The sequence below is a fragment of the Tupaia chinensis genome, unplaced genomic scaffold (genome assembly GCF_000334495.1).
Source record: "Tupaia chinensis unplaced genomic scaffold, TupChi_1.0 Scaffold000164_1, whole genome shotgun sequence".
NCBI classification, from domain to species: Eukaryota; Metazoa; Chordata; class Mammalia; order Scandentia; family Tupaiidae; genus Tupaia; species Tupaia belangeri.
The window spans coordinates 1,517,378-1,531,304 of NW_006159638.1; the positions used below are offsets into that span (position 1 = coordinate 1,517,378).

Sequence of the window (13,927 nt, forward strand, 5' to 3'; positions counted from 1 at the left end):
GATCTTGGGCACGCACCCACACGTGCCCAGTGTGAGTTTAAGCCACCGGGTCCGGGACTCAAACCGTGGTCAACTACATGGGAGTCCAGCGACATAGCCATTACACTAACTGCTGGTCCCTTTTTTTAATTTCCTTAATTTTCCAGGAATGTTAACCATTTATTTGAAAAATTTGAGTCTCCTCCCCCTTTATATGTTTTTTTCAACTTCTCCTTACTATTGAGTCATCGAAAAAGTCATGACACATTTTTGCATATAAAAACACAAAAATACGTTATGATTTTTCCAATAACCCAAGGCAATGATCTTTGGTGATGCCGGTAGTAATCCTTTTGTGGAATGAATGTATTAAAAACATAAGAGTGATCCTGTAGAGGTAAAGGGAGGGACAAAAAAGAAAAAAAATAACCATCACAGCCACTATAACATGTGATAAACACACACGTTATAGACACAGAAGCACTACAGATTCTGCCTCCTCGTGACCTGAAGCCTATGAGTATGTTTTAAAATTTTTTTGAGAGATTTTTGCTTTTTTGCTTTTTTTTTTAGAGATTTTTGCTATAGGTCACGTGCACTCGCCAGAAAGAGAGACAGAAAGCAAGAAATCACCCCCCAGGGTGGATGGCCACGCCACAATCCCTTCTCCTCCATTCTCCTCTCGGGATCTTGGGCACGTACGCACATGCACCTGGCATGAGTTTAAGTCACTGGGTCCAGGACTCAAACCACAGTCGACTACATGGGAGTCCAGTGATGTAGTCATTACACCAACTGCTGGTCCCCTATAAGAGTATGTTTTAAAGTGACTTAATAAATAAAATTAAAATTTACATTCTTATAACTTTCTACCAACACTGAGCATATTTCTAAGTATCTTTGCTGTTTCCTTACCCTCTCTGAAAAAGAAAATGACAGGAAGTGATACCTGAGTCAACCTTTTTATTCACGAATAAGAACAGACAATTTGAAGAAAATACTACAGATAAAATCAGAATGGGGCTGGATAAGAAGCATCTGTGCTTTCACTTACATGAGAATCCAATACCAAGTTGTTGCATAGTCTTCAAACACTTTCAGTCCAATTGCCCTTGCATCAAGGATTTTATTGATACCACTACATTCAAAGAAGGAAAAAAAATCAATTATTTTTTGACTACCACTAGACAAAGATGTTCTTTTTTTGATAAAAGGGATTTTGCAAACTGTTCTGGAAACCATTTATCCATAGTGACTCTTTGCCTAGCCACAATATATGAAATGTCACTTTAGTAAACCTGCAAAGGTGTTTACAGACGTTTAAGGGTGAATATGGTTTTCAAGAATGAAGAACAGATCCTTTTCCCATATATCAACAGGCCTTCAACATTGCAGAAGCCTCACTGGAAGAGGTAAGTTTAAATCGTAAGATCAGTTTTTAACTTACAAAGTCCATAGCATCAAGAATGGACATAATTTTTAATTGCCTTTCCTAATCCTCTGGCCGCACAGCAGCAATGGGGCATGATGGAGCGCTGACTGGAAGTGCACAGATCACAAGTGTGCAGTCTGAGGGGTTATCAAAGCGAACACACTCTACGACAGCCCAGCCCCTTCCTCATGTGCCCCAGTTGCACACAGCCCTCTTCCCTTAACCTGGCCACTATCCTGACCTCTGTGATACTAAAGTCCCACGTTTTCTTTTAGTTTTTCCCCTTACATACACGTCACAGAGCAATTTAATTTATTTCTGCTTGTTTTCAAAATTTTTATCAATGGACTGGTGTCTGTATTATTCTTTTGTGAATTTTTTCCATATGACATTTTATTTCTGAAATTCATCCATGTTGCTATTATATTTTAAATATGTGGAAAGTACACTATACTACAGAAACAGCTAAAGTTTTTCAGGAAAGAGAAATAATTTAATTCAACAATGAACTATCAATGATACTCTGTGTACATTGAAGTTTGTACACACATATATGTGTGTATGTACACTCTGGGAAATACATAAACATATACATATATGTCCCAAATATATTTCTCAAGAATGTGGAATATTACATGTGTACAAAGGAAACAGTACGTTCACTGTACTATAATTAGTTCATAGAAACTTAATATAGCATCCATATATATCCTTACCAAAGATTTAACCATTTTGAAAAACATTATTATTCTTTCTAATTCATTTTGGTTTTCCTTTACATGCGTTTTTTAAAATGAATATATGCTAAGTTCTTCAACACATGGTGGCATGTGCATTTCATAATAATATTCAATTCTTTTCCTATAAGCCTTAATCTAATGGTAACTTCAGTCATGGGTACAATAGCAAGATGCATCAAAATCAAAAATAAGAATGTAAACAAACATACTTGACAGCCTCTCTGAGTTCTACAACATTTCTTGTTTTTCCATTTCCATCATGAAACCGTATCTGACTTCTTACTGTTAAAGTACCATTGTTAGTAGAAAAGTCAGGGAAACACCTCCGGAGAACTGTAAAATAAAATTATGGTAATCTCTTTTCTACTACTTATTTCATGATGTGTTTCCTTTCTTAAACTTTCTGTTATTTAGTAATAAAATCCTTATGAGGCCTCTAAGTTGTTCAATATAGGTAGCTAATTGCCCATTAATTAATGATTTGAAGATTTTTGGTAGTTTTGTTTGTTTGTTTGTTTGTTTGTTTTTGAGAGGTTTTTGCTGTAGGGTGCATGTGCTAGCAGGAAAGACAGAGAAAGAGAGACAGAAAGCGAGAAATCACCCCCCGGGGGGGATGGCCATGCCACAATCCCTTCTTCTCCATTTTCCTCTCGGGATCTTGGGCATGCACACACATGTGCCCAGCGTGAGCTTAAGCCACCAGGTCTGGGACTCGAAGTACAGTCGACTACATGGGAGTCCAGCGACATAGTCATTATACCAACTGCTGGTCCCAGATTTTGGTAGTTTTAAGGCTGGAATAGAAAGCAAATGCAATCACAACCTAAAGCTATATTCTAAATTTGTTGATTATTTTATACATGGCATAGTCATCAAATTGTCATAAAGAAGATACACAGCATAAGTTTTAAAAGAGTAACATTAATACAGACTACTCCTTATAAGCACATTTTAATAAAAATGACATGTTCACTTATAAGACTAAATGTGTTTAGCTTTGTTATTAAAAATTTTAGATACTCCTTAAGTGAAACTTTAAAAATTGAATATCAGTGAATAATTTCTTGGGAAATTAGAACAAACTCCAACTTTAGACCATGAAGACTACTGAATTTTTGTTTGTGAAATTTTAGTAGTTTGTTCTCCTTTCAACTTTTTCATTTGCATTTTTTTTTGAGATTGGAAATGGACATTCCGAAGCTATCAAAAGAGCCCAATACATTATAGACCAGTGTAATTACTAAAAAGAACTAAATTGCTGTTTAAAATTTTATGTTCTTATTTTGATTAAATAGATTCCTTGCATATTTACAAATCTACTGTTGAAAATATTTTAAACACCCAGTTTTAAATGAAGAGATGAGGAAATTCAGACATACATCATTTTCTTGTTTTTATAAGATGCATCACTGATTTGCATGAGTTCAAGGGAATTTAAACCTGAAAATATTAAAAGTGGTTGATATAGAGAAAGAAGACATATATATTTATAAAATATTTTCTGATTATTCTGGCTTCAAAGGAACGCTTTTTCCACCCACTTCCAGATTTTAGAGTCTGATTATTACACAGCAGATTCCTTTAGTCTCTGCCCTTTCTCCTGTTCTTCCTCTGTCCATGAGGCAAGTTTGACATAATAGCCTCTACCAGCTGCTTCTACTTCCTCTCAATTCAATCCCACCACTAGATGGAATAATCCTCCTAGTCATTTCAACGTCCTTCTCATTGTCATATCTCCAGATATTCTTTTGCCCTTCTGTTTAAACACATTACCTAGCACAGCGCTTGGCACATAGAAGGGTTCAGTAAATATTTGCTGTGAAATCTACGAACTTTCTGAACTTTTGACATGGCAGATACTTCTGCCTTCCCCAAACTCTCTTTCTTTGGCTGACATGCCCCACCTTTCTGTTTTTCTACGTGTTCTTTCCTTTCCTATTCCTTAAATATGAGTGTTCTCACCTAAAGGGTCCCCTGGCCTTGTTCTACAAATTATTTCTATGCAGGCTCATACAATCTGTTAGCTTTTGTTACTAAATGTGCTCATTATATGTTTGGAAGTTAGAGAAAATATGAAAGAAGAAGATACAAAACTATACACATTCCTACCACCCACACTGAACTATATTAACGTTTTGGTGAATTTCTCTACAGTCTTCCTTTTACAAGATAATTTCTTTTAGAGAGTCAAAATTATACAAGAGATGCTGTGCTTTCCCTTGTGTCTCTCTTTTTACATTTCTTATTTCCTTTCATAATCCCTTTAATGTGTGAATTCTGGTAGCTGCATTCTATTGCATTGAGCACTCTTCTTAATCCTCTCTTAGGAGAAATAGAACTTAATTGCCATGTTTATGTTAATGTCTTTTTCACCAGGCTGTAAGAGACTATGTCTTGCTCATATGATGTATTCCCCAATGTACATTTTATAATGTGTAATATAACAAAACTGTACTTATAAGGACAAGAACTATGTCATATGATTGGTGGCTAATGATTTATGTTTTACCTTTTTGTACAGAGTTTTATAACATTGTTTTAGGTGTCTGATCTTATTGCCCAGGACTCCTAGGAAATGCTGTTGCTTACAGGACCTACATCTTTGTGTCAGGGTCTTTATTGACCCAGAGAAGAGTGATGGGAGCATTTAATACACATATCTGCTGGTAGCTACTTCAGTGGTACTTAATTTTCTATTGAAACTAGTAACTATTGCCTCTTCCATTAAAAAATATATAAGCTCAGGCCAGCTAGTGGCATGGTGGTGAAGTCTTCTGAATCCCATGAGGTCAGCTGTGTGGCTTGAGTCTTGAACCCAGGGACTTGAAAAACATGCTAGGCGTGTATGCATGCATACCTAAAAAACCAAAAGGAGAATGCAAAAGGGACTGTGGTGTGGGCATGCACCTGGGGAGTGCTTTCTCACTCTCTCTCGCTCTCTGTCTCTCTCTAGTAAGAACACATACCCTATACCAAATTGAATAGAGAAAAAAAGCTCATTGTGAAAAAATGGAGAACCAGAATAAAGAAAAGGAAATGCCCACAGTTTTGTCATTCCCAAAACAACTACTTAATATTTTAATATATTTCCTCCCAATCTTTTTAAAAAGTAGACTTTTCAAGTTTGTTTAATTTATACTGCTTGTCATAAGGCATGTAACAGTTTCCATTCTATAGTCTATGTAATATTACAACATACATGTGTATAATATTTATATTTTAGAAGTAAGATATTTTATTTAAGGAATACATCATAATTTAAGTATAATTCAAGCATTCTTTTGTTCTTGAATATCACATTGTTCAATTTCTCTTTTTCTTTTTTGGTTGTTTTAAATAAACACCGTAATAATTATTTTTAACATCTTCATGTTTTTTCTTCATTATTAAGATTTTATCTTTAAGAAGAAAAATGAGTGTTTTTTTTTTTCTTTTAGAGTATCACTTTAAGTAAAGTTGACAATTTTAAAGAAATGAAATATTGAGCTGGCTTGGTAACTTAGTGATGAAGGGGATTAGATTCCACATGACCAATTGTGGTTCAAATCCCAGACCCAGTAGCTTGAAAAGCATGCCTAGTGTATGTGTCTGAAATCCCAATAGGATGGAGAAATGGAAGAAAAGAGATTGTAGTGTGACCATCCCCCACTGTGGGGGACTGTCTATGTGTATAGTTTTCTTTTATATTTTCTCTAACTTCCAAACATATAATGAGCATATTTAGTAACAGAAGATAACAGATTGTATGAGCTTGCATAGAAATAACACGTAAAACAAGGTCAGCGGACCCTCTAGGTAAACGCTCATAATTAAGAAATAGGGAAGGAAAGAAAAACAGAATGGAGGGTAGGGGAGAATTTGGGCATGTCAGCCAAAGGAAGAGAATTTTGGGAAAGCAAGGGTATCTGCCATGTCAAAAGTTCAGAAAAATTAATTGATTTCACAGCAAATATTTCATCCCTCCCCCCTCCTCCTCCTCTCTCTCTCTCTTTCTGTCTCTATAACTCTCTAGGGAATATACATGTCCTCTGGCAATTAAAAATAAGAAATAAAATATTGATGTATTCAGAGACATATAAATATTTCAATTTTTAATTACAAAGACAAATATAATCAAAGCAATTTCTGAACAAACATTTTGGCTGAATTCAGGAGTGGGTGTATATGAGTATATCTCTGTGTGTGCTTATGTGTGTTGTAGAAAACAAAATAACCAAACTGATTAGGATTTTAAAGATCAATTTTCAGGAAGACGTTAAGGCTCTGAATCCCACAGAGCCTACTCCACAGTTGGAGTCCCAAACCCAGCAGCTTAAAAATCACGCTCAGCACGTGAGTATGCATGCATAAATCCCAAGAGGAGAATGGAAGAGAAAGGATTGCAGCATGGCCATCCTCTCGGTGGGGGGGAGGGGGGGCTGATTTCTTTCTCTCTGGTGAGTGTACATGTCCTATAGCAAAAACTAAAAAAAATTTAAAAATAAATAATGAAATAAAGTAAAGATCAATTTTCAGTCTTTTTCTTATGTGTTTATATAGAAAACTTCCCTTTCTTCTCCCCCCCCCCCTCCCAAATCACAGAGCTACAGTGGACATATCACTGGCTGGAGTCAGGAAGATGGCTTTATCTTTGACTTTCATTCTAAATAACTCTGGGACTTTGTACCAGTTATAGGACCATTCCTGGTCTTGGTTTCACCAATTGTCAAATAAGGAAATTTAATTAAATAAGGTCTTGGTAAGTTTGTGTTTCTAAGGTAAAATAATTACCACTTACAAGGTTTGCTTGGAAACAGTGCTGGTGGACAATCATCATCCATTAAGAGTTCTGTGATTGACTAAAACAGAGGAAGAGTATGTTAACAATGCAAAGGCTGGGTTCTGAATACTTTTACTCTCAATATAAAATTCTTCCTTTTTTTATAGACCACAGATTAGTTTATTTTTTTTAATTTTTTGAGAGGTTTTTGCTATAGGCCGCATGTGCTCACTAGAAAGAGAGAGACAGAGAGACAGAAAGAGAGAAATCACCCCCCAGGGAGGATGGCCACACCGCAATCCCTTCTTCTCCATTCTCCTCTCGGGATCTTGAGCATGCATGCATGCATGCGCCAGGCGCGTGAGTTTAAGCCACCAGGTCTGGGACTCAAACCGCAGTCGACTACATGGGAGTTCAGCGACATAGCCATTATGCTAACTGCTGGTTCCAGATTAGTTTATTTTATTTTTAACACCCATCATGCCATGAATTCATAGGGAATGGGTTCCAGTAGCTCAGGCTCCTTTCCATTGGTTCTCACAAAGTGTGCTTCTCTGGGTGGAGCAGGCTGGCGCTTTAGTTGAACCCAGGTACCTTTCTCTTTGGCTTCTTTCTTTTTCTGGTCATTTTCCTTCACACGTTTTAGGAAGCTATCTCTGCTCTTAGAATGCTTAATATGCTCAATACGCACATTGATTCTCTTGGCAAGAATGATGCCCTTAACTTGTTTGTTCACAATAATGCCAACAGCATGCTGGGTAACATTGTAGACTCTTCCAGTTTTGTCATGGGAACATTTGTGGGGCATTGCTTCTTGAATAGTACTTATTTCCTTAATGTCTACAATATCACCTTTCTTGTAGATTCATATATATGTTGCCAGAGGAACAACTCCATGTTTTCTAAAAGGCCTAGAGAACATATATTGGGTGCCAGTGTTATGTTAAATAAATCATGGTACAGCCACATGATAGAACACTCTGCTGCCATAAAGATATTAATTTCTTCAATATAAAATTCCTCCATTAACAATTTTACACTGGTTATAGAGTCACAAACAAAATTAAACAAAATTATAAGAAATATTTTGAATTAAAATTTTTTTTTGTTTACTCTGCAACAGCTCCTGGCTTGGTTTAAGGTAGCTAGATCCCATGTTGCTGACTGCAGTACTTGAGTCCTAGATCTGTCATCTTAAAAATCACACTGGAGGGACCAGCAGTTGTTGTAATGGCTACGTCGCTGGACTCCCATGTAGTTAACCATGGTTTGAGTCCTGGACCTGGTGGCTAAAACTAAATAGGGCGTGTGTGTGTGCCTAAGATCCTGAGAGGAGAATGGAGGAGAAAGGATTGCAGCATGGCCATCCCCCCAAGCGGTGATTTCTCGCTTTCTGTCTTTCCGGCAAACACACGCGCCCTACAGCAAAACCTCTCAAAAAAAAAAAAAAAAAAAAAAAAAGAAGAAGAAGAAAGAAAATTACACTAGATGCATGTGTGTGCATGCTCCAAATCCGGAAGGAGGGAGAGAGAGAGGAAGAAGGTAGCAGCTTGCCCCATGAAGGGGTCTCTCTCTGGTGAACATATACACATTCTGGCAAAAATTATTTTTTAAATTTTATTTCGTAATAATCTCTTTGTTCCAAATTATTTCTCTCATAATAATAATTCTCCTAATAATGATAATTATAAGATTATCGCACATACATACTTGTTTGGCAAGAGCTCGTAAAAAGTCTAATTGCAATTCAATTGAAGCAACAATAATAAATCAGACACTCTGAAACCAATACACACTTCTATAGGTGTGTATCTTTGTTTCAGCGACATAAGTCTCTAATCCTTTTTATCCTTTTTCTTTTCTTTTTCTTTTTTTCAAAAAACAGCATCACCTCTAATTTAGAAGCCATTAATATCATTAACATAATGAAGAATTATAATTCCCTCAAAAATATCAAACCTAGTTAGGTGTTTTTTTTAATGTAATTATTATAATAATCGTGAAAGTAAAATCCTGCTTGTTACTACATAGCTAAGGGGGTATATTACCACATTAATGGTGACTGCAAATGACATTAGCTCCCAGCTCTTTACAGCAAAAAAAATCCATCCAAGTAGAGAATGTGCTCATGTCAGGGGATAGTTGGAATTAATTTACCAGACTAATAGTCCTTCATGACACCCCGAGTCTATGAAATAATATGCTTTCCATGACGGGGGTATTTTTGCCAGTGGACATGTGCATTGTATTTTAATGGAATGGTAACTTTGGTAATTATTTCCTAGAAGATTTGGGAGCTTTTCTAATAGCAAATACTTATACTTGAGACTGAAACAAAAGTTAGAATCTTCTCTAGTTTCCAACTTAAACACATATACCTTCACAGGCTTAGCAGTGGTCTTACAGAACTGACGGTAGTAGTCCCAGTAGCTCTTGTTTGTTCTGTACAAAATTTGCATTTCCATATAGGTTAAAAATTTTTCTGGGCACCTGGAGACACAGATCTGTCAAGAAAAAGAATATGGTAATGTGAACTCAAATGAGCTGAATAAGCCAAAGAAGTATTCATATTGTATTTTCCAGCAAAAACATGTAAGTCCATTTTCTAGTCTTCATTTAAAAAATGAAATTTGAATCTCTGTTCTTGATATTGATAATATATTAAAACAAGATACTGTACAATGATGGACTTATTTTTAACTTTTGTTTTTGAGAAAATTGCAGGTCCACATGTAGTTGTAAGAAATAATAGAGAGATTGCATAAACTTTTCACTAAGTTTTCCCCAATGGTAATAACTTGCATAACACAATATTATAATCAGGAAATTGATATTGCTATAATCCACTAACTTTATTAAGATTTTACTAGTTTTATATTCACTCATTTATATGTGTGTATGCATGTGTATGTAGTTCCATACAATTTTATCATGTGTAGATTCATGTGACCACAGGGCAGTGATGGGCTTTTAATAAAATATTTTCTTATTGTTTTTCAAATTAGTAGATAATAGTAAAATTCAAGACTAATTTTGCCAGTATAGTTTATGCATATTCAAAATTAGGCTTTTGTTTCCTTTTCTGTGTATGAACAAGACAGTAATTTAAAATGCCCTGGATATTGGTAACTTATGCCCCTAATAACTATCAAGCCAGTGAATTCTCAATGACAATCCTCAAAATATAATTGAGATTTTATCACCATAAGGAATGAACAAGATTAAGGCTATTTATTGCAGTCAATCATTATTATAGTATTTTACTAACACCATCTAGTTGAGAGCAGAGAGGTCATTTATGCAATTATTTTATATTAAATGAACTTTGGGGGCCTATCAGTGCCAAACCATATCACTGTGCTAACTCCATGCAGCTACTGCAGAGCAACTGAAATCCAGAGAGAAGGTAGAATCAAGGAAAATGCACTCTATTGGTTTTGCTTTTGTTTATAATAAAAAAAGAAAGAAAGTTCATATTAAGCTCTGTGAGTTGAAGTCAACCCTTGCATATCTCTCCTCACACTCTGTTCCTCCTTGTAAAGTCATTCTCAGCCTTCACTTGCTTTGTCTCCCTACTATACTTTGGTAATTATTCTTACTGTCCCACCTCTACCCCAATGGGCTACCACTGCTGCTGAGCTACCTCTTTCCAACCTTTCAAGTCATGTTCCTGTTGTACATCAGGCAATTTGTGTAGCACCATAGCTGTTAGCAGCAGGATAACTAAATGGAGACCTCATAGCTCACCTTTAATACAGCCTTATACGAGCAACGGTCGAATTCCTTCTAGAAATCTGACAAGATAAACAACCTATCTCCATATGTACTTTATCTTTCTCAGGCTCTCATCCACATAAATGTACAGCACACACCATCACATACACGTACATGCACACACAATCAAATACAGGCACATGCACACACAATCACATACACATGAACCTCTAGAGAAAATATTGGAGACCTCACAGATATCTTTCAGAAAAAGCTGAAGAACTATTTAAGGACATTCACAGTATCCAACATGCCTACAGTTTTTGGAAGAGGGTTGTTATCAATTCAAATGTCAAACGTTCACTCTGATAGGAACTAAGCTGAATAAGCCATTAACATATATATTAGAAGATATTTCACAGACATTTAGATTTTGACAATTCATTCACATGACATCGACAGACAACAGAGCTACTTCCCCTACTGGATACATGTAAGTGGGTTTATAAAATTGAGTACTGAAAGCACTGCTGTTCCACAGCCTTTAAATGGTCGAAAATACTGAAGTGGGACTGTGACAATTTCTGCATTTATAGATGCATAAACAAACTACGTATACTGCACATATAATATGCAACACATAAAAGAAAGTGATTAAACGGGTAAGAAAAAAGTGGTTTGTTAGAGAGAATTGCATCAAATTCCTCTCCATACAAAAATGTGTTATTAAAAAAACAATATATTAAACTGCTTTTTACTCTCTCCCTCTATCAGACCAATTTGTTCACTTCAAATAGGGTGCTGATTAGTAGTAATCAACATACAATTAGCCAAAAATGAAGGTCACATTGAGGTTGTATATTCTAATTGATCACAGTCTGTCCTTTAAATGCTTCTGACACATGTCTGGACCGTGTGCTGATGCTTAACAAACACATAATGCATAAAAATACAGCTCAGGTTGGCAGAAACACCATTGCCCGGCAGCCAAAATGCAAGTCTACAATAACTAGCAGCTAAAATGTATTCTGACTCAGTTCTGATTCGCTGTGCGCCATGAAGGGCACTTTGAAGGTAGTTCTGTATTACTTTTTGTCATATATATTCAATTGAGATAGTTTTAATACTCAATGACAAATTAGGATTTGATGCCTGGAGAATAGGTAACCTTTGCTATGAAGAAAGGATAATCTAGTAAATTATTTATAAAACTTCTAACAAAAGAACATACAGTACAAGCCTTTTTTAAAATTTATCATGTAAGTATAGTGGAAAAATTCCTGAACTGGTAGTAGAAAGATATTTATTCACTTATTAATTCAGCTGTTTATTTATTCATTATATATCTATTTATCACCTACTCAGTGTATTCCAGGCACTAGGGATACAGCAGTGAAAAAAAAAAAAAGATAAAAAATCCTGCCCTTAAGCAGTTTATTTTCTAGTAGTGGTAGACAAATAGCAAATAATAAATAAGTAAAATATTGATATTTATTATAAGATGGCAATAAAAAATATGTGACAGAGGATGAGACCTAACATATAAGTGGGTGGGCTGGCCTTAGAAGTACAGGCAGTTCACTCACAATAAGGCGAGGAAAGGCAGAATAAGCAGATGAACACAGATGAAGCTAGGAAGCTAAGTAGGTACCAGGACAGGAGCTAAAGTTGCCTTCTGAAACCCTTGTACTGTGCGAGGAAGGAAGCGAAGTTCAAGTCTAGCATGAAGATGAACGGAGGTCTCAGAGGCTCATGCTGAGAGGGAACGATGTGGTGTGTTTCCTAGAAGAGTAGACTGACAAATGGACACGGGGTCTGCAGCATGGTTGTGGACAGCATTAAGGGCCCTCTTGGGGTTGGATTATAAATTTAAGGGACTAAATAGTTTTATCCAAAAATGCACAGATATATGGGTTCAAGCGTGGACTAGGCAAAGAACTACATTTAGACAATGGTGAGGTTTTGCCAGAGAAATACAACAAAGTGACAAGGAACAGAAGAACTGACAGCATTTATAAGGAAGTGATTTTAGTGGGGCACCATGGAATTTAAGCAAGATAAAGAGGGAGATGAAACCATGAAGGAATGAAGAGAAACTTTTAAGGGGTTAGGATAAGTGGTGGTTGGGTCTCAATGAGGTAGAAGATTGAAATGATCAGACAGCAAGATGGTTGAAATTGAGATAACAAAGGGTAGTAATTACTGGTACAAATGAGGTCAAGGATTTGAGTTGGGAAAGTGGGTAGAGGTGGTCACAGAATTAAGATATTAACATTCCAAGTGGGTTTATTTCAGCAAAATTATAATTTCAACAGTCTTTGATGGACAGGGACCAGCAGTTAGCATAATGGCTATGTTGCTGGACTCCCATGTAGTCGACCACGGTTCGCGTCCCGGACCCAGTGGCTTAAAACTCACGCCGGGCACGTGTGCGCGCATGCCCAAGAGACAAGAATGGAGGAGAAGGGATTGCGGCGTGGCCATCACCCCTGGGGGGGTGATTTCTCACTTTCTATATCTCTGTCTCTCTCTGTTTGTCTGGCGAGCGCAAGGGCCCTATAGCAAAAAAAAACTCTCCAAAAAAAAAGTCTTTGATGGAGGGTCCCGTAGGTGGCATGGTGGCTAAGGTGTTGGACTCCCACATGATCTACCACAGTTAGAGTTCTGGACCTTGTGGCTTGAAACTCACACTGGGCACATGTGCATGGATACCTAAAATCACAAGAGGAGAAGGGATTGTGGTGTGGCTACCCCCCGCCCCGGGGGTGATTCCTCTCTTTCTCTCTCTCTGTCTCTCTACTGCAAGCACACTTGCTCTATGGCAAAAACCTAATAGAAAAAAAAAAGTCCTTGATGAAGATGAGAAAGCAAGGAAATAAAGCAGATTTACAAACTAGTTCTAAATGTCGTTGAATGCGGTGACTGGCACATAGAACTAAGAAGCAAATAAGTCAGAAGCATACTAAATTTTTTGATGCAACTATAATGCTGAAGAAATTAAGTACCCCAAAAAAGATTTGGACTGTTTTTAATAATATTCAAGTTACTAAACTTGCCGAACAGGAAATAAACTTCAAAGCATTTAGCCTTCAAGAAGACATACTTTCCAATAACAGCATTAGAGTGACCTGCAAGCTAATGGACCAGAAATCACCTCCCAGGCTACCGAGCAAGAGACCACAGGATGCTATGGATGAGGAAATTCCTCTCAGAGAACACAACTGATTCAAATTAATTATAGGATTGTTCTCCATTGCCATGCACCAAAAGCTGCTATGTATTTATCATGCCTTCCTGCCGAAT

At 36.6% G+C, this 13,927-nt stretch overlaps 1 protein-coding gene across 6 annotated transcripts in view; it reads right to left on the reverse strand.

The window, feature by feature from the left end:
* SLC44A5 (solute carrier family 44 member 5) overlaps positions 1-13,927 on the reverse strand; it is a 372,817-nt gene that overhangs the window by 32,183 nt on the left and 326,707 nt on the right. For all 6 annotated transcript variants that reach the window (XM_006146053.1, XM_027770865.1, XM_006146051.1 and 3 more), the window contains 4 exons: positions 9,289-9,414; positions 6,929-6,989; positions 2,361-2,484; positions 1,034-1,117 (listed from right to left, as the gene is read on the reverse strand). In XM_006146053.1, coding sequence (XP_006146115.1) covers positions 1,034-1,117; positions 2,361-2,484; positions 6,929-6,989; positions 9,289-9,414 — 395 coding nt within the window. The remainder of the gene's footprint in view (positions 1-1,033; positions 1,118-2,360; positions 2,485-6,928; positions 6,990-9,288; positions 9,415-13,927) is intronic.